The following is a 21,984-nucleotide window of genomic DNA, read 5'->3' on the forward strand; positions in this document are numbered from 1 at the left end:
AATTATTTTAAATCGAAGATGAGAAATTATCTCCTAGGAGAAAACTCAGGAGAAAAAGTGAATTGCATATGGCCCTGAGTGATCTAAAATCTTGGTAAATTGGCCCGTATGCAATTCACTTTTCCTTAGTTTTCTCCAAGTTGACATTTTTAAACTTAAACTCAATAAAATGCCTTTTAAGCCACCATAAAGCAAGAAAATGCTCAAAATAATTTTGATAGTACTTTTTCAACTTTTGTGGGTACATTTTTAGTTGAAGAGTGCTGGAAAGTTATTTTAAATTGAAAATGAAAAATTATCTCCTAGGAGAAAACTCAGGTGAAAAAGTGAATTGGCCCATGGGGCCATATGCAATTCACTTTTTCACCTGAGTTTTCTCCTAAGAGATAATTTTACATCTTTGATTTATAAAATTTTTTTAGGATTTTGCAATGAAAAAGTACCAAAAAGTAGGGGAAAAAGTACTATAAAAATTATTTTGAGTATTTGTTTGTTGGTGATTTAAAAGGCATTTTATTGACACGTTTGAAAATTTAACCTAGGAGAAAACTCAGGTGAAAAAGTGAACTGCATATGGCCCATTGTGTCTGAAAAAAAATCAGATTTGTACACAAACTATAGAGCTATTAAGGGGCCCATACACCTAAGGATTTTCCTGGCAATATACAGCCGTTTCAATCACAGTGATCGAAACGGCTGTGAAATCGCCGCGCACACCGATGACAGAACGATCGATTTCGTTCCCGTCGATTCCCGTTGACCCATCCGTGCGGAAGATTTTTCTCAGTCGCCGGCTGGTCGGGAGTGCGTCGTTAGCGGCATTCGAATGCCCAACGACCGATGCAATACATACATTACCTGCTCCAGCCGGCGCGAGTCCCCTGGTCTTCTTCTCTGCTTCGGGCTTCGGGCTCCAGAGCTACACAGAACTTCCTGTCCCGGCAGGAAGTTTAAACAGTAGAGCGCCCTCTACTGTTTAAACTTCCCCTGGACAGGAAGTACAGTAGCCGGAGCGTGGCGGGCCGGAGCGGAGAAGAAGACCAGGGGACTCGCGCCGGCCGGAGCAGGTAATGTATGCGGGTGGGGGTGGGGGGGGCGGCAGCAGTGGCAGCTCCACAGATTGTGATCGGTTTCAGGCTGAAATCGATTCACAATCTGTTTGCAGTAAAGGTGGCCATATGATCCCTCTCTGATCAGATTCGATCAGAGAGGGATAGAGGGATCTATCTGTTGGTCGAATCTGATGGCAAATCGACCAGTGTATGGCCACCTTTAGAAGAGCTCCCCCAGCTGATCCAAGAGACTATCCAGTTGCCTTCTTTGCTACTGTGGCTGAGCTGAGTGTAAGCTACCAAAAATGACAGTATCATTAAATATATGTGTCTTTGATCTTGTTTTTTAGTCAAAGAAGTCCAGACATGCAAGCGTGTATCATCAGTGCCTACATCACTCTTCGAAAGCATGAACACTGTGGTGACATGTACAGCAATAAAGAAATTGTGAGCAGAGTTGAAAGACACCGTGACACATAGAAGATCCAGCCTGACCAAGCTCAGCTGAGCACATCAAATATGATTTATTATCACAAGAGCTGATTTGGTTTGCATGACCATTGTACTGCAAGGTAGATACTAATTCTAAAGCAAGCTGTAAAACCGATGACATCACCTGGCTTTTCACCACAGAGATTAGAGCGACTGCTTTATAAGCAAGGGCAGCTGAGGAGGAGACACACACTCTCTCTCTCTCTGCTTCTCTTGGTAGGCATAGAAGATCACCATCACAATGTCCTTCGCTGGAACCTACGAGCTGGAGAAGCATGAGAACTTTGAGGCTTTCATGAAAGCTATTGGTAAGACTAATAGTGGCATCTCAAACGTTTACTGCTGTTATTATTGTTCTTTTTATTACTACTACTGGCATTATATCTTGAGTAAGCTGCAGAAAAAGTAAATTTTGGATTGTACAGAGGAGTTTGTTTTTTTTAATTGTATTGCCGTTTTTTTCTGCTCTGGACTATAAAGGTGGCCATACACTTATAGTTTTGCAGCAGATTCCACCATCAGATAGATTTCTGTCAGATGCCTGTTAAGTCGAATCTGACAGGAATCTTTCTGATGTGTGCCACACTCTAGGTACAGATTTCCAATAGATTTCAGAAATCTATTGGAAATCTATCTAAATGCATTATTGGACCATTAGATCCAATGCAATGCAACTCTATGGGCCATGGATCTGCTACCAGCGGCAGATCGACCTAGATCTTCAGATGTCAGATAGATCAAATTGATCAAAATCGGCCGCAAATCGATCGATCAATAGATTTGAAAGAATCAATTTCTGATCGACTGTTCGATCTATAGAATCAATCGATCGATCGATGGCTGAAATCAACCAGTGTAGATTTAGAGGGCAAAAAACAGGAAAAAAAATATACTAAACCTGGTGCATCCATGGTCAAGGAGCGTCTTGTAGATGTTCTCCTCAATTATTGTGCCTCCCTTGTACCTCATGTGTCCTCCTGTGTCCCCCATCTGTGTTCCCTTCTGTCCCCCATTCCTCTGATTAGTTGTAAGCAATGGCAGTATCCATTGGCTGCAGTGGCAATCAGAGACCTCTCCCGTCCCTCCCCTAGTGCTGGCTCCTGCTGAGCACGTCAAGAGCAGAAGCCAGCACTAGGAGAACAGTGAGTGAGGAGAGGCCTGAGGAGGACAGGGAGGGAGCAGAGGAGACATGGGGTACAATACAGGGAGTCCCCGACATCACGGCGGGTCGGCGGTTCATATCGGATGGCGTCCGTAAGTCTCCCCATTTTTGGTGCATCTAATATGCTAAAAAATATGGTATTTTTCAGGTTTTCTTAAAAAGCTGTGATGTGATAATTATAAAGTGGCAATTCTCACAAGATAGACAATAGATCAGCCAGAGCTGGTGTTGGTGTTTGAATTTGGAAATTCTGCATACGGAAACCTGAACACTGCAGTTCAGGAGCCAAGCTGCCGGACAGGGTCACGGGGAGGTCACTCGCATGCGGTCCACATTACTCTGATGCTTCCTCTTTGCGGCTTGGAAGGAGGAAGTATCGACATCCCGTGAAGTGTGATATGGACCGCAACTCTGTGACCCTGTCCATTAGGTTTGGTGCTGAAGTTCAGTGTTCAGCAGAATTTGCGTTTCCGAATGCAGGATACCAAATTCCAACACAAACACGCTGATCTATTCTCTATCTTTTGAGCATTGACCCTTTATGATGATCACATCACAGCTTTTTAAGAAAACCTGAAAAATACCACATTTTTAACACTAGCTAACACTAGTCAGAGCAGTCATTTAGGTCAGAGAGCATCAGGCGACTTGTCAGCCGATCCAACATCCAATTTGATTATTATAATCGGAATCGGATGAAAATCGTTGCTGGCAAGTGCATGCCCGACCGAAAATGCAACCAATTTTGGGCCTAAATTGGTTGCATATATCAGTCAGACATGTTGCAAGATGTCGGGCCGTCGTGGTTGGTCGGGTGCGCGTTGGTAACGGCGAACGATATCTGGATGAGCGACAAATGTGACAAAACCCCCGGCGCTGTTGCACTTATGTGTAAATGTGTATGTAATGTGTGCATTTATACACTACCTGGCCCGTGTCTGTCTGTCCGTCTTCCGAATCCCCGCTCTTCTGTTAGCCCCATACACACCGCTGGTGCATAGCATGCCGCCGTGTGCGTGCCACACTGTCGGCGTGTATACGGCTATGGAAGAGCAGCGGATTCAGAAGAAGGACAGGCATTGCGGCACGGGACAGGTAATGTATAAATGTACACATTACATACACATTTATACATTAGGAAAACAGCGTAGAGGCGGCGGATGCGTCAGACACGGCAGGCTCAGACGTTTCCCGAGAGATTTCATGCTGAAATTGATTGGGAATCGACCTGCGGTGTATGGGCAGCTGACAGATCTCTCTAGTCCGATTCAATTAGAGAGAGCCTTGTCTCTAGGTTGAATCTGCCCATCATCGCTAGATCACTACCTTAAAGGGGCACTATAGCGAAAAAATTGTAAAATTTTAAATATGTGCAAACATAGACAAATAAGAAGTACATTTTTTCCAGAGTAAAATGAGCCATAAACTTTTCTCCTTTGTTGCTGTCACTTACAGTAGGTAGTAGAAATGTGACAGAAGCGACAGGTTTTGGACTAGTCCATCTCTTTATAGGGGATTCTCAGCAAGGCTTTTATTCTTTATAAAGATATTCCCTAAAAAGGATTTAAACAATGATGCTGGCCAGCTTCCCTGCTCGCTACACAGTTTTTTGGCAGTTGGACAGAGCAACTGCCATTCACTAAGTGCTTTTGAAAATAAATAAATCCCTGAGAATCCCACATGAAGAGATGGACTAGTCCAAAACCTGTCGCTTCTGTCAGATTTCTACTACCTACTGTATTAGAATTAGAATTACTGTAAAGCTGGCCATACAGCTAGGCCGATTCCCCGCTGATCGACAGCAGATTCGATCACTGGGATCGAATCTGCTGTCACATCGCTCACGCTACACGCTAAATTTCGATCTATTTCGTCCCGAAATAGATCAATCCCGTCAATCGCTCCGTGTGGGAAATTACCGTCGATCACCCGCGGGTAGGGAGCGCATCGCTAGCGGCACAATAAGGGTATAAGAGGAGCCCTGGTGTAATAAAAGCATCTAAAAGCAGTTTAAAAACGGAAAATAAATTTGAGGTAGCTTACCTCAGTGACGAAAAAATCTTTGTATTTTACAAAGGTTTTTATTAGTAGCACAGGCAACGCGTTTCGCGGGTCAGAGCCCGCTTCCTCAGGCCAATAACAGTGCCAAACTAAATGACAGATTCAGCAAAGGGAGCCCACCTTTGTGAGTAGTGTCTTACCTTTATTACGTTCCATTGTTTTTGACATACTACACCATTGGGCTCCCACTTTTGTCTCCTGTATCTTTTCACTAGAGGGTGTTTTTGACACCCACATCCCACTGCATCGCTAGCGGCGTTCGAGTGCCCGACGACCGACGCAATACAGCTGCAATACATTACCTGCTCCACTGGCGCGACTCCCCAGGTCTCCGCTGTCTTCTCTGCTCTGGTCTGGTCTCCGGGTCCGGCTTCACATCTTCCTATCCCGGTAGGAAGTTTAAACAGTAGAGGACGCTCTACTGTTTAAACTTCCCCCAGACAGGGGGGAGTGAAACATGCCGGACCAGGAGACCAGACCAGAGCGGAGAAGACAGCGGAGACCTGGGGAGTCGCACCGACGGAGCAGGTAATGCATGCGGGGGGGGGGGGGGAGCGGCAGCAACAGCACCACCACAGATTGTGAATGGTTTAATGCTGAAATCGATTCACAATCTGTTTGCAGTAAAGGCAGCCATACGATCCCTCTCTGATCAGATTCGATCAGAGAGGGATCTATCTGTTGGTCGAATCTGATGGCAAATGTACCAGTGTATGGCTACCTTAAGTGACAGCAACGTAGGAGAAAAGTGATTTATGGCTTATTTTACTCTGGAAAAAAATGTACTTCTTATTTGTATATGTTTGCACATATTTTAAATTTTACAATTTTTTGCCATAGTGCCCCTTTAACTGCTGCAGTCTGGACCTTTACAGGCTGCCAGTGTTTAGCTAGTGCAACACAAATGTTTTTATTTTATTTGAGAGATATAAAGCTTGTCTCTATCTTAAACATAATTTGCAGAGTGGGAAAAGGCTAGACGCTCTGTTGTTATTGTTGTCAGTGCTCATCTTCAGGACACAGTGCTGTAGAGGATAGTGTTGGATGTTGATTCATAGAATACTTTAGATGATTGTCAATAAGCTGGGAAGGGGAGGGGGCCCTTGCAACAGTCATTGTAAATATCCTACAAAGCATGGTAGAAGGGAGTGTCAGGCTCTAGCAGACGCTTAATCAATCTCTGGTGTGCAAACAAAACAAATCACTCATAGGAGCTGGAGGCTGCTCCATAGATCAATGGGCTTGATTTACTATGCGGTGCTAACCTACTTAGCAAGTCTAAAGTCTTAAGGCGCGCTAACCAGGGTGCTAAGTAGGTTAGCACCGGTTTTCTCAATCAGATCGCGCGCTAAGTACCGCGCGCAAAGTTTTGCACGCACAAAGTCCTATGCGCGCTCTAAGTCCCATAGGCTTTAGTGGGCAATTCGCTCGGAGCGCCCTGCGCTCTGTGCAGTGCGCGCGCAAGGCCAGTGCTAAAGGGCCAGTGCTTAAGTTAGCACCGTTTTGTAAATCGAGCCCCATGAGTCCTACAAACAGTGTGCTGTTGACTTGACCATACACTAGTGAGATCTGATAGCTTAATCGTAATTTTAGAAAACTATAGTTGACTGTAAAGAAGACTGGCAAGGGTACTTGCATATTAGCCCTTCCACATAACCGCTTATTGGCTAACAGGTGATTTGATGTGGCGGGAAAAGAACATATTTCAACAGAAAACCACTAACCACTCCTCTGCCTAACACTGCCTTTTCCCGTGCCTAACACTATCTGTCTAACACTAAACTCCCCTCACCTCTGCTTAACACTAACCTCCTCTCTCCTCTACCTTACAATTACCTTTCCTCTCCTCTGCCTTACACTAACCTCCCCTCTCCTGTGCCTAACACTAACCTCCTCTCTCCTCTACCTAACACTAACTTCTCTTCTCCTATGCCTAACACTAACTTCTCTTCTCCTATGCCTAACACTAACCTCTCCTCTCCTGTGCCTAACACTAACCTTCCCTCTCCTCTGCCTAACACTAACCTCCCCTCTCCTGTGCCTAACACTAACCTCCCCTCTCCTCTACCTAACACTAACCTCCCTCTCCTCTACCTAACACTAACCTCTCCTCTGCCTAACACTAAGCTCTTCTCTGCCTAACACCAGGGCCGGATTTACAACTCAGAGGCCTGTAGGCACATGCATTCTGGTGCCTTAAACTCCTCCCCTGAACACAGGCCACACCCCCAAGTAAAATATTCCGAACTCTAATCCCTTACTTATGTCACTATCTGTGCTTAGAATCTTACACTCTAATTTAATGTCTAATTAGTAACATGAGACAAGGAAGTAAGTGCCTGAGGTTAGTGATATGAGTCAGGGATTAGACTGTAAGTTTCTGAGTGCAGTGCCAGTGATCTGAGGAGGGGGTCTTCTCTCCCTCATAAGACGCCTGTAGGCACGTGCCTACAGTGCCTTATGGAAAGTCCAGTCCTGCCTAATGCTAGGTACACACCATACAATTTTGTGTTAGATAGATGGTTTGATAGATAATTTCCAACATGTCCGATCCTATTTTCGTTTTTTCTAATCGATTTCTCATAGAAGTGAATGGAAATAGATAAGAAAAGATAACAGAATCGATTCGGAAATCGATCAGAAAATCGAATCGGAAATCGATCAGACAGAAAATCGACTGAAAAAACGCATTGTGTGTACCCCTAACTAACTGATCTGAAAAATATACCACTCCCGATCAATTCATATAAAAAAAATTAATTAATTTTAAAAAATTAAAATTTTTCTGTACAATCATTTTTTCAAGTTGTCGTAAAATTGTATTATTTTAATGTATTGTGTGTGGCCACCTTAACACTATCTCTAATCTAACATTGATTTACATAGGATCTGTTCCATTACGTTCTGCCAAACGGAATGTTTTTAATGCCAGTGCGAACGCAGCCTTATTCCTATCGGCGGTTCCGAAAGCCAAAAGGCAAACCAATGTAAATTAGGGCAAAAAAGCCTCTCGTTCTCCCTACTGGCAGCTGCAGCCTCAGCACCTGTATGTACATGTGTGTGCAAATAAGGATTAGCCTGCTAAGCAAAGCCTGGAGACCTTGCACATCACTGTGGTTTTCTATGGATGATGAGTGACTCCTCACTCTGAGATACAGGTACCAGTGGTGCTCATCCAATATTCGGATATCCGAACTACCCAGATAATCCGAACTTTTTCCACTATCCGAACTTTGAATAGCAATTCGGATATTTTTTTAAAATCCGAATAGCACTATCTGACAAATTAGGATTTCCCATCTAAAATCCGAAATCCGGGCGGATAGTTAGTTCAGATATCCGAGCAGAAGCCAAAATCACCTTCAATGGCAAAAATCCCTTTCAAAGGGGGGGGAGGGGGAGAGAGAGAGAGTGAGAGAGAGACCTCCGAAAGGGTTTTTTGCCATTTGAAGAGACTGTTGGAAGCATTTTAAGCCGTTTTCAGGTCACTTCCGGTTTTCTGTCCGGATATCCAGGATATTGGGTTCGGATATCCGATTCTACTCGGATACCAAAAATATAGAGAAACCGAGAGCCCAATATAGTGTAGTATGTTAAAACATAAACAAAGTAAGGCTAATCAGTGAGAAGAATATACTCACAAACGTGGGTTACCACACAGGCAACCACTGTATAGGCAGGTGAGGAGATTAGACCTGTCCTCACTCAGGATTAAGAAGTCGCTCTCTGTAGATGAGAAAAAGGGGTAGATCACCCCTCCACCAGTGGTGGACACGATTTTGCAGTAGGAGAACAGAGGCGCCAGCAGAATAAAAGTGGATAAAAGCTTTAAAATTTGCTTGGAGGAAGTGGTGGACTTACCTCCATAAGGCAGACACGAAAGACTGTCTGAAAAGTAGCAATCACATTTATTATATGGTACCTCAAAAAGATACCAAAAAGTTCAGATTCGGATATCCGATTCGGATCCGGTTATCTGGGTATCTGGATCCGGATCAATTCGGATTTTGAAAAGGGGTATCCGATCACCCCTGACAGGTACAACAATGTCCATTTTATTTCAGTAATTCAACTTAAACGGTGAAACTAATACATGAAATAGACTCATTACATGCAAAGCGAGTCATTTCAAACCTTTATTTGTTATAATTTTGATGCTTATGGCTTACATCTTATGAAAACCCCAAAATCAAAATCTCAGACCGTTAGAATATTGAGAAAAGGTTCCATATTCTAGGCTCATAGGGCTTGATTCACTAACCGGCGCTAAGTGTTAGCGCCGGAATAAAAAAGAGTTTTCCGGCGCTAAGCCGGTTAGTGTGCCTTATCTGAGGTTAGTGTGCCTTATCTGAGTTAGTGTGCCTTATCTGAGGTTAGTGTGCCTTATCTGAGTTAGTGTGCCTTATCTGAACTTAGTGCCCCTTAAGTAGCTTTGTGCACACTAAATAGCTTTGTGCACACTAAAAGATGCACAAATCTACATCGCACACTGCACATAAGGCACACTAACCTCAGATAAGGCACACTAACTCAGATAAGGCACACTAACCTCAGATAAGGTTAGCGCTGTAGTTTGTGCCCACTAAGTAATAAGGCACACTAACCGGCTTAGCACCGGTTAGTGAATCAAGGCCAAAGTGTCCAAATCAGCTGATTAATCCAAAACACATGCAAAGGGTTCCTAGTTTCACCTTTGAAGTTGAATTACTGAAATAAATGGACTTGTGCACGAATCACGATATTCAAATTTTTCGAGTTTCACCTGTATATGACAGAATTCTAACATTAATTTGCTTTGCTTTGTGGTTGATGTGAGCAATGTTTGACCTGTACAAATATCCCTGCTTGCTTTCCAAATTGCGCAGTACTGCTGACTAATAAGCAGGGACGAACTAAAAATCACTAAGTCCCCCTGCAAAACCTTGGATGGGGCCCTGCCCCCTCTCCGCCACTGGTGAGAGAGGAGGAGTTGGGCCCCCTTCCTGCCACTGTGTACCCACTTCCCCCCTCCTGCGCTGTGCCCCTCTCTTGCCCCTTAAAACAGCCCTGGGCAGGGCCTCCTACCAAGCATCACCCCCCCCCCCCCCGCCCTGGGCCCACCTGTGCCTGCATACCTTGCAGGGGCTATTGTTACGCCCCTGCTAATAAATGTATGCTGATTACCTGTGCAGGAGTAGAAATGCATGAAGAGGATAATACTGCTGGGCTCTGAGAGCTTAGAGGCAATGAGGGTGATTCACAAAGCTTACTTATTTTTCACCTTAAAGGGAACCTTAACTGTGAAAAGGAAAAAAAGTTTCACTTACCTGGGGCTTTCCCAAGCCCCCTGCAGCCGTCCTGCGCGCTCGCAGCTCCTCAAGTGTCATCTGGTCCCCCGCTGCGGCATAGTTTAATTTTCGGCTGACTGCCAGTCGGCTCCCGGCAACGCATCCTATTCTTCGCCTTCGCCTTCCCCGCCGTCAAGCACGTCATGTGCAGGCGAGGTCAAGTGCCTATTCAGTAAGGAGTTCAAGGCAAGACTCCCTAACACTGCAGGGTGGCCTCTTGAGCGCGACCCAGTGGCTGCAGCTCTTGAGCGCTTTGAGTCCAACAGGAGAAAAGCGCTATACAAATGTTCGGATTATTATTATTAAGTACGCTAGCATGATGCACTTCACGGCGGGGAAGGCGAAGAAATGGACGCGTTGCCGGGTGCCGACTGGTAGTCGTCCGAAAACGAAACTAAGCTGCAGCGGGGGACCGGAGGACACTTGTGGAGCTGCGAGGGCACAGGACGGCTGCAGGGGGCTTGGGAAAGCCCCAGGTAAGTGAAACTTTTTTTCCTTTTCACAGTTAAGGTTCCCTTTAACTATAAAAGTGGCCATACATCTGAAGGTTTGGCGGCTAATCAACTATTGATTCGATAATTATTATCGAATCGGATGAAAATCGGTGCTGCTAAAAGCATGCGAGATTGACGGTGCAATCAATTTTGAGCTGAATTTGGTTGCATGTATCATTTGGACATGATGGAAAATCTCGGACTGACATGCTTGATTGGGTGCTCAGCAGTAACGCCATGCAATAATCGCGAATGATGAGTGCGATGGAAACCCCATCTGCATCCGTCTACAATGTAGATGTACCCCCCATTGCATTAATACTTTACTTGTCCGGTGCTGTTTCCTCTTCCGGATTCATGCCACATGTGATTGCCAATGCATTGGACGAGGGGCTCGTGTGTGATGTCGCACACGCTCCCTTCAGGCAGTATACTGGTAACCACGTGGGGCGCGAATGCCGAAGAAGTGTGCGGACATAGGACAGGTAAAGTATTAATGCAGGGGCACGGGGGGGAGGGGGGGGTACATCTACATTTGAGGGGACACAGCCGGGGGCGATAACACATCCAGGGACGTCAAAAGGCCAATTCCTGATGCTTAATTTGCTTGCGGTTTATGGTGGTCATCAAATCTCTCTCTGATCAGATTCGATCAGTGAGAGAATGTCTATTGGTTGATCAGCTGCCAAAATCGCAGGATGTATGGGTACCTTAAAGAGAATCTGTACTCTGAAATTCTTACAATAAAAAGCATACCATTCTATTCATTATGTGCTCCTGGTCCCCTCTGTGCTGTTTCTGCCATTCTCTGCTGCAAACCTGGCTTGTAATTGCCAGTTTTAGGCAGTGTTTACAAACAAACTAACCAGCTTCTAATAGGCTCAGCTAAGCAGAGTGTGTTAGTCACACAGAGCCTGCAGGGGGTGTGTACAGCTTCTAGCTAATCACAAGCAGCCCTGCACATTCCAGTCTGACTGCCTCAGCCTGACTGTGCCGACTATAGAGAGAAGATTAGATCATATAACAGAGATAACACAGCTACTGTGCAATTAGGAAAAGCTGCAGTAAGCCAGACCACATTAGAAAAGGCATAGGAACTTATAGCATAGAAGAAATAAAGACAAACAATTTGTTACAGAGTCTCTTTAAAAGGAGAGCTAATGCATAAGATAAACAAATAGAGAGAGTTAATTCATGAGGGGCTTGATTCACAAAGCCGTGATAACTGTTATCACGCTGTGAAAAGTGCTTTGCGCAAAATGTAGCACGAAAATGGTTGCCGCGTGCAAATGAATCGCATTTGCGTGATAACGCACATTTTTCACGCGTTAACGTTCCACGTTCACAGGATAAATTCGCATTATCGCGCGAAGGTTAGTGTACAAAAAAATATTGCTTATCGCTCGAATGCAAATTTTTGCACGCGAAAACACGCTAAAACTCACGCATACCGCTTTTTCACAGCCGTGTTAACAGTTATCACAGCTTTGTGAATCAAGCCCTAGGAGAGATAAATCATGAGTTAAGGGCCGGTTTCCACTAAAAAACATTGCAATGCAAAGAAACTGCAACCAATTCACATCAATGGAGTAGTTTCCATTGATGCGAATTGACCTACGCGATCCAGCACGATGCGACGCGGGGGAATTTATGGATAGCATGTGGCAGTTTTCCGCAGCATGCATCCAATTCCCCATAGCAGCCTACGGGAAGCCGCATGACGCTGCATCCGGTTGTACGGAAGACATCTGGAAGTACCTGCGGGGGGATGCGAGGCGATGTGGCGATCGCCTCACATTACAAGCGCTAGTGGAAACGGGCCCTTCATCATATAAGGAGAGATAAATTGCGAGGTAATAAGAAAGGGGAGATAAATTCAACAGAAAAGCTTTGTGAATCAGACCCAAAGTTCCTAAATTATTAAGGTCAGATTTATATTAAAATACAATCACATCTTCACTAATTCACTAACCTTTCAGGTTCTCAGGATCCATTGTGGGTTTTCTATTGACCTCCAGTCCCAGAGAGCAACAATAAATCAGGGCTATCATGTTTATATAGAGTGAAATGGAAAATTAGCGTAAATATTCTTGTGTGCCAAAGATTCCAAGACGCAGCTAAAAATGCTCTGGTGAGCTATAGCCATATAAGACCATTCAGCAATTAGGTGCAGTGTTGCTGCGAGCCATCCACTCTTGGCCAATGGAGTTACATCCAACAGTACTAAAATACAGTGCCACCAGTGGATGAAGCAGGGAACTGCATGTTTCCTGTCAGAAGTCACAAGTGCAGTATAATAGCGGGTGGTCAGAATATTACAAATATACATGTATGAATTTTTTTAATTACAAAACTGAGTGCTTGTGCTTGACATTTTGTGTTGTGTTTTGAGAAGTAAGACAACAAAAAACCTTTCTGTGCACATTTGTAGATGCGTTTCTCACAAGACAAATCTGTTTACTGATTTCAGGGGTGCCAGATGAACTCATCCAGAAAGGGAAGGACATTAAGAGTGTGACAGAAATCAAGCAAGATGGAAACCACTTGGTTGTCACAGTGACCACTGGGCCGAAGGTCCTACATAACGAGTTTACACTTGGGGAGGAGACTGAACTTGAGACTCTGACTGATGAGAAAATTCGAGTAAGAGCTCTAACTTGCCATGATGAAAAGTTGTTGTTTGTTTCCTTGTGACTCATGTGAAACAATTCAAGACATTGGGAGCTGCATGGGGCTTCTGTTCCTCCAAAAGGACAGCTGTTACCTTGTTAAACTAATATGTTAGATACTATCCTAAGAGGAGGGAAGGCTCTCTGCATCCCCTTGTTCTGCCAGCGCCAAAGGGAACCTGAGGTGAGAGGGATATGGAGACTGCCATATTTATTTCCTTTTAAACAATACCAGTTGACTGGCAGTTCTCCTGACCCTGTGTCTCTAATACTTCTAGCCATAGACACGGAACAAGCATGCAGCAGATCAGGTTCTCTGACTCGGCTGACTCAGGTTTTACTGGATTAGCCATATGCTTGTTCCAGAGCTTTGACTGAGACACTGTTTATGCCAGAAAATCAACAAGGTTGCCAAGCAACTGGCATTGTTTTCAAGGATACAAATATGGCAGCTTCGAAATCACTCTTACTTCAGGTGTCCTTTAGAGCGTAAGGGTCAGGCATAAAATCAAAAATCAATTATTTATTTTTATCTGGTAAACAAGTAATAAGCGTGCTAACCAGGCAATCCAAAAATTAAAAATCATTCTTACTTTTCTTCTATATAATAGATCATTCTCCAGTTTCCCTGGCTCTTATTTGGTACATCTGCCACACATAGGAAGTTGCAGGGCATGCTGGGTTTTCTTTTTTCTTCCTTACTTTCCTCTCAGACATAACATATAGGTAGAAAAAACAGTTTTGTAAAAATAATACCTTTGATTTAGACACTATTCACTAGGCAACTGGCATTGTTTTCAAGGAAATAAATACGGGAGCTTCCATATTTCTCTCACCTCGGGTTCCCTGCAAAATGTCTTGCTGGCTGTGTCTTTGGGTCTCCTCTGAAGTACTTGGGTCATCAAGTACTTCCAAAGTACTACGCTCGCATGGGCGCGGTTTGGAGCTGCTCATTTTCGGAAGTACTTGGAGATCCAATTACTTCTGTGGCTTTCCGTGGAGACCCGAGGGCCTCATGGACATAACGGTCGAAGGCTGGATTGGGGGGCCCTGCAGTGTAACAGGGTGGTGCATAGAGGAACAGGAACATATTTTTTTTAGCACTGCAACGCAGGTACCATGCATCTCTGTAAACTGCAATGTAAAAGTTAGGAAAACTGTTAGGAAAAAGAATCCACCTGATTTCACCCTCCCATTGGTTATAATAACTTATTTTGCAGTGATTGTGTTTTGGGCAAAATTTCAGTCAAATGAAAACTGACACTTTTGGTGATTCCTGGAGTTCCCACTAGGATTTTTTTCTTCCCTCACACTGGCCCTTAACCAATTCCTTTTTTTCTCCCATGTTTTGTCCTAGGTGATATTTTCACACCTTTTTTTTTAATAAAATGCCTTTTAATCCATCAACAAGCAATCACATACTCAGAATAATGTTGACTGTACTTTTTCACTTACTTTTTGGCGTTTTTTCAGTTTCAGAGTGCTAAAAATTATTTTACAGAAGATTAAAAATGACCTATCATGAGAAAAAGTGAACTGAATAAGGGCTTTCGTCTCCACGAAAGTCCACTGTTTTTAAGTGAATCTTGGTGGTCCCGGGAGAATGAGAGAAGGCAATACAGATTTAAATCACTCTACAAAGCAATTTATATTAAAACCATTCCACTTTTTGGGTGGTCAAATTTGAATTTAACATCTTAAATAGTCAGCCATACTCTACTGCTACTACTATACCAGTTTTGAATTAGGCTTTGCAATGCACACAATTGAAAACAGAAAACTTATAAAAGTCTGATGTTCCCACAAAAAAAAAAAAAGTTTTTGCACCGTCCCATTCCATGTTATCATATAACACATGATACGTGCAACGAGAATTGATAACTTTTCTAGTCATGTCTGCAGCTCAGTTTAGCCTGCCTGCTGATCCCCATGACATCACTCCCCAGAGTCCCCACCTCTTCATCCTGATAACTGCTGCTGTCAACTCTCATTGGTGTTCAAAGACTAGACCTGGACAGCAGATGAGCTGTCTAGCCTAGGCCACTAAATTCAGATAAAGGTAGACAGCGCACATCATCAGAAGGGAGGGATTACATTGGAGCCAACAGGCAGGCTGGACTGAACTACAGACTCAGCTACTACAAAAGTTAGTTTTCATGACAGTTTTAAACTGCCTGAAGAGGACAGTGAAAATAATTTTAGGGTAAGAAACAGCAGCGGAAATTGTATTTAATTTTAATAAACAAAGCAACTAAGAGAATCGTCTCCATACTTATACTTACGGTAATCTTTTCTTTCAGTCAACCGTTAATCTAAAGGATGGCAAGCTGGTTGTGAAGCTTAAAGGAGTGACCTCAGTGACCGAGATTTCTGGAGATACTCTTACCAATGTAAGACTGGCAAAGACAAAAGTACAAAAGTGCTGTATATATATACGAATACAAGTCAATCTCGTGTATAAGTCGACTCCAATATTTGACCCTCTCAAGCTATAATTTTTCATTGACTCGAGTATAAGTCTACCCAGCAAAGTTAATGGCTGCACTTGGGGACCAGGAAGAATTAACAGTTGCACTTGCGGACCAGGAGGGGTTATTGACTGCACTGCATACAGTATTGCAGCCATTAACTCATCCCCTCCCTTAAGTGCAGCCAATAATTCCTCCAGGCCCCCAAATGCAGCAATTATTCACTCCCCTTCCTGCAGCCCATTTGTATGTATTTATTGATACAGAGTAGTCCGTACACACAGACAGGCACCCAGTATAACTAATTAGAACTCTTTACTGAAGAAGAACATGCAGAGATATATCATACACCACGATCAGGTAGTGCATCTTACTTTAGAACAGAGAGGAACATAGAGTGAATACAGGAAATCACAATACCATAGAGATCTTCTCATCCTTCTACAGACAGTGGCATCTTGTAGTTGCTTTACTATATGTAATGAAAAATCCGCAACGCCGGATGGATTGCGGAAATATGGTCGCATCCAGTCCGACAAGCGGACCTTCGAACGCGGGATGCGGAAATTCGTCCGCATCCGCTGCGCAAACCCGTCCGAGCACTCTGCTCCAAACTCACCAGCATGCTGCTCACCAGGTCTCTGCCATCTTGCCTCTAGGGGGCGAGCGCGCACGATAGACACGCCTTTATACTCTTAGAAAGCGTGTCAGCTGACCTGGAGGTCAGCTGACATTTTAGCCTGCTCTGATTGGTTGCTGCCTAGGGTGGAGACTTCTCTCCCAGGCAGTATATAAGGAAGTGCTTTTCAGTCACACTTCGTCTGTGTTTGCGATACCCTGTGTCAGCACTCAGACCTAGTCAGCCTTCTCTCTGATATTGTGTTATATATTGGTTTATCGCCAATATATACACATATTATACTGTTTGATTTATCGTGTATGATTCTGTGCCTGTCTTGACTACTCTTCTGCTTCCTGATTCTGTACTTCGCCAGCCCGTACTGTTATCGACTATTGGCTTGGTTTCTGACTATTCTCTTGTCTCACGTTTCTATACTGCTGCCGCCTGATCTATTGCCGAACCTCATTTTGTCTGACCTTTCTCCCTTCAGTGGAACGTCTCCCACTGTAGGGTTCTATCAGAAGCTTGCCTCTTTGAGACGACCGCCACTAGCAAACTCTTGCTGCTAGAGGCCGAGAATCCTCCACTCCGTCCTTTGGAGGATCTCACACACGGGGTTCCCATTCAGAGGTAACCACACCTCTGAGGAATTACAGTGTGGTGGATATTTCCACAGACTTGAATTTACGCTGTATATTATTATTGTTGTCTGCTGTTCCAGCTTGCTGGAGGTTGTATCTCTGTGCCCTATAGAGATACTCTATTGTACCAAGCACCCTCTTGCATACGATTGTATCGTGTCACGCTATACTTGCATTATTGGTGATTCTGCAGATCACCATATAATCAGGTATAGCATCTGTATTATTGGTGATACTGCAGATCACCAATAATAAGAATATCTGTGCTTGCTGACACCAATCGTTACACTATACTGCAGTTTAAAGTAATTCTGTTGATACTGCCAACATTGATGCTGTATAGCGCCAATTGCTTTCAGTTACATAATGAAATGGCTCTTTCCAGAGAACAATGTACTATTTCTATCAGGGCTTCTCCCCAGAGTCCTTCTGCCCATAGATCTTTAAGATTTGCATTTCTGACATCTGTCCCATGGCAAAACTTATGTAGTTAAATCCACTTGTAGTAAACTTCAAGGAACCTGGACAAGTAACTTACTGTATCAGAAGAATTGGTCATATATTGTATATTTATACAGTCGCATGGTCAGGACCTGGGGAAGGAGTTTACCGTAGCCAGAGGTTTACTACATCAGGGTTTACTATAACCAGATTCTACTATATGGCTAAGCCCATGGGAAAGGGAGGTGAGGTCAGATACACTTATCATCATAGAGGTTTTCATTCAGCCAATGGTCACAGGCAGCACAGATTTTGGAAGACATGAAATTTTATAAATGAATGTATTGTAAGCTGTTGTAGTGACAGCTTTTATTATTAGTATTATTCATATCTCTAGTGGTAACATTATAAAACATATCCCAATGCATTGGAACAAGTAAATATTTTATTTCACAATCTACATGGACAAACAACATAGGTCAAACATGTCCGTGTAGCATATCTTGTGTTAAGAGGTGAAACTTCTTAGGTATAGGCTTGTAGCTTCTGCATAGTAGCCTTCAGTGGCGTAGCAATAGCCATAGCAGCTGCTATGGGGCCCTGGAGCATAGGAGGCCCAGTTTCTATTTAATGTATTCTCCATTTACTTTCCTGTGTTTCTCCACTCCCCCTGCCCATGGACTATGCAGTGTTCATGACAGCATGAGTATGTAAATTACCCAACTCATATCTATAGAGTAGAGGCAAGTGGCATCTCTTCAGAGGGCACCATGAAGCTTTGCTATGGGGCCCCATGATCTCTAACTACGCCACTGGTAGCCTTGTTTTGTTTGACTCTGAACTCTCATAAAATTCATGTTTTTATTTTAAAAATCTCTTTAACATTAATGCCCTAACTAAAACGCAGCATTCCCGCAGCTGAACACTAACTAAAAAAAACCCAAACTCCCTAGCAAAAATCCACAACTTTCTTGGTCGTTGATTTTGCTGCCTGAGGAGGCAGAGCTTTGAGCTGCAGCTCTGCCTCCATGGACGTCAATCTGCGCGTATCTCCGCCTCTCCCCGCCCCTCTCAGTGAAAGAAGACTGAGGTGGGGCAGGCGGAGGCCGTGATCTGCGCAGATAGACGCGTGTAGAGGCAAAGCTACAGCCCAAAACTCTGCCTCTTCATGGAAGTGCTCTCCGCAATGTGCCCCGGGGAGTTTGAGGGGATTTAGTTAGTGTGCAGCTGTGAGGATGCAGCATTTTAGTTAGGGTATTGATATTAAAGAGATTTTTAAAATAAAAACTTTACTTTTGAGAGACTTCAGTCTCTCTTTAAGGCTAAAGGCAGAGATCTCCAAGTATCCCCAGTATCTCAGAACTGGTGGGGATCGTCTGAGGCTGGATACGTGTTCTTGCTGGTTGTTTGACCGGCCGAAAAAGCACAAACTTCCCCCTGTGCAACCAAGCCTCTGGGCATGTGTCTTATAGCCTTCCTGTAGCTCCTAGTGGCTTTCCAGTGTCCTCTGTATACGGCTCCCAGGGGGTGTCACCTGACCCGTGTCAGGTCATGTGATTCCTCAGGAGCCGTGTGCGGATGGCAGAAAGACGATTAGGTGCTACAGGAGGCTTGGTGAGTATTTTATTCACCGCAAACCCCCCAAAGCACAGTCCCCATTATCCCCTCAGGCATGCCGGCTAGTTGAGACTTCTGGTTGCCTGAGTTCCGGAGAACGGGGACTTTGCTGTATCATTAGCATACCAACAGACCTGGCCTGTTAAGTCGGAGAAACGGACATGTTCAGGGATCCTATGATATTTTTAGGATCCGTGCACACTTGTCTGTCTGCAACGCATCCAGGGCCGGATATGCACTCTTTACCGCCCAAGGCCACTGTCAGCAGCCGCCCCCTTCAGTATAGATAGCCAGATGACCCTTCCCCCTCCCTCCAGTATAAGTAACCCGTTGACCCTTCCCTCCACTATAGGTAGCCAGCTGACCCTTACCTCCAGTATAGGTAGCTATTTGACCCTTACCTTCACTATAGGTAGCCAGAGGACCCTTCCCCTTACCTCCAGTATAGGTAGCCAGTTGACCCTTCCCTCCACTATAGGTAGCCTGATGACCCCTGCCCCCTTTCCTCCAATATAGGTATCCTGATGACCCCTTCTCCCATTCCTGTAGTATAAGAAGCCAGATGACCCTCCCACACTTCCATATAGATAGCTTGACGACCCCCTCCCTCCAGTATAGATAGCAAGGTGACCCTTCCCACTAGTGTAGCTTGCTGCCCACCGCCCTTGATCCTGTGGTTCCCTAGGCCATGACCTAGGTGGCCTTGGCTTAAATCTGGCCATAAACGCTTCCATATGAGCAGTAATCGGAATGGAAATGTCAAGCCTGCATGATAATTCCCAGAACTCTGCCAAAGAGAATGCTGATGGAATTAGTGCAAGCCTATGAGAAGTGTCTGTTCTCACTGGGCGGTCACTGCCTACGTTCCTGCTCTGCTCACCTGTCTTCTGTGTCTGCCATCATGACAACGTCAGCAGACTGAATGCACAACGGTGAGTAGTGTCAACAGACATGCCACGGGGCACAGCGTATCCACTCCACTGTGAGCCAGAGATGGATTAAGATGTAATGAGGCCCTAGGCATGGTGGTAGATTTGGGGCCTTATTCTAGTGTTTTTGGTAAGCTGAAGTGTAGAGAGGTCAGAGAAGGTGGCAGGTGGGCCCCTTCACACCCACTAGGCCCCAAGCACCTGCCTAGGTTGCCTGGTGGCTGATCCTGCTCTGCTGTGACCTCACTGCTGTGCATCAATCCAGCCGTAGGTGATTCTGTCACTCTCGCCTGGGTCATATTAGATAATAGTCAAGGTTGCTGAGGGGTATGTTGTAGCCAATGAAATTTCTTGGACATCTGTGAACCTTAGAAAGCAAGGCCTAGTTACTTATTGCCAGGTTACAGGAAGTTACAGTCAGGTTTCGGGTCACCAGAGATCATTTCAAATGTATTTTTTTGTCATTGTTCCAAATAAGCGGAGCAACTCCTTAATATTTCTTTTTCCTTTCTTTCAGGTTATGACTTTCAAGGACCTTGTTTACCACAGAGTCAGCAAGAGAGTCGCCTAGAAGAGCTACAGTTTATTATTTTTACCGTGTAAAATAAAATAAATAAGAAATAAACTATTTGGCCTGAATAATACAAAATAGTTATGGAAGTCCTTCTTGCAAAAATATTTATACATGTCTTTATTGAAGGATGAATAGCTCTTTGAGGGCCCGTTTCCACTAGTGCAGTGCAATTCCGTTGCGGAAAACGTGTAAACAACTTTGCATGCAGATGCGAATACGTACGCAAATTTTACCGCAAAAAACGCATACGTCTTCGCATATTTTTGTAAGTATGCGATTTTAACCATGTCAATGCCGGTGTACTTTTACATTGATTGTTACACAAAAACGTACGCGAATTCGCATGGCAAAAACAAAAGGCAAATTTCCTATTAAATACATTACAGGCGAATCCCATGCGGTGTGTGCGGCAAGCAAATTCTGCTGGCTCTGCTGTGCAGATTTTTTCTGCACAGCAAACTGCACAGATTTCCTGACAAGTGGAAACCGGCCCATTTACTATCATTGGCTATGCGAATCTGCATGCAGAAAACGCATGCAGATTCGCTGTAGTGGAAACGGGCCCTTAAGATTGTGCTGTCATTGGCACTGATACCTCCCCAACAATCTTACTATTACTTTATGAACAAGGCCAGATTTATACTAAGGGGTCAATTCATAAAAGGATGTGCGGTAAAAAAAAATCTGGTTGGGAAAATACCACATTCGGTATTTCAGACTTTTGTGTGCTAATTCATAAACATTTTCACAGCTGTGATAGAATTGCAGTTTTTACCGAACTAAACTGTCGGTAACATAAGAAGAGTAGCTGGCTGATTCGGTACATTTGCTGTACAGAGACAGCATTACAATAAAAGAGGCATCCCCAAATTCAATTTAGATGTGCATGATTTGTTATACTGCCTCCGCTTGCCCTGAATCTGTCTGTTAGTTTTTCTCAACAATATATTTAATTGCCACAGCTTAGAAGAACTTCAAGAAACTTTACACATGCCATGCTTTGTGATGTTCACTTCCAGCAAATACACATCTGAAAAACAGGTACCCAAGAGGTTAAAAACACAGCCTAGGGTATTTAGGGGAAGCCTTGTTTGTTCCAGTCACTCTGCTGCTCGCTTGAGGGAGATCGCACTGCTTCTGCTTGGGAGTCTCCATTAACATCACACAGTCCCGCATAGACTTCGCTCTTATTGCTCTCTTATCACCACTTCAAAGCAGGCGGCATGTTCCGTGCCTTTACCGTCTGTTCTAATCTTTATGAATTGACATTTACTGACGTGTTGAGGTAATTACCGCACAAGTCAGTAATTTACCTCACTGCTTGGGAATTTTACTTTTCATGCGGTAACTGCTTCTATGAATTGACATGCTCGGTAAAGTCAGCTATTTTCAGCATTACCACATGCGGGAATGCTTTATGAATCGAGGACTTTGT

The 21,984-nt window shown here is 44.1% G+C and overlaps 1 protein-coding gene across 1 annotated transcript; it reads left to right on the forward strand.

The window, feature by feature from the left end:
• Positions 1 to 1,715: 1,715 nt before the first annotated feature.
• LOC137545552 (fatty acid-binding protein 1, liver-like) lies at positions 1,716 to 20,624 on the forward strand. Its single transcript, XM_068266917.1, has 4 exons — positions 1,716 to 1,852; positions 13,059 to 13,231; positions 15,558 to 15,647; positions 20,493 to 20,624. The coding sequence occupies exons 1-4, from the start codon at positions 1,786 to 1,788 to the stop codon at positions 20,544 to 20,546; spliced, it is 384 nt and encodes a 127-aa protein (XP_068123018.1). The 5' UTR covers positions 1,716 to 1,785; the 3' UTR covers positions 20,547 to 20,624.
• Positions 20,625 to 21,984: the final 1,360 nt, after the last annotated feature.

This window comes from Hyperolius riggenbachi, chromosome 1 (assembly GCF_040937935.1).
Source record: "Hyperolius riggenbachi isolate aHypRig1 chromosome 1, aHypRig1.pri, whole genome shotgun sequence".
In the NCBI taxonomy this organism is placed as follows: Eukaryota; Metazoa; Chordata; class Amphibia; order Anura; family Hyperoliidae; genus Hyperolius; species Hyperolius riggenbachi.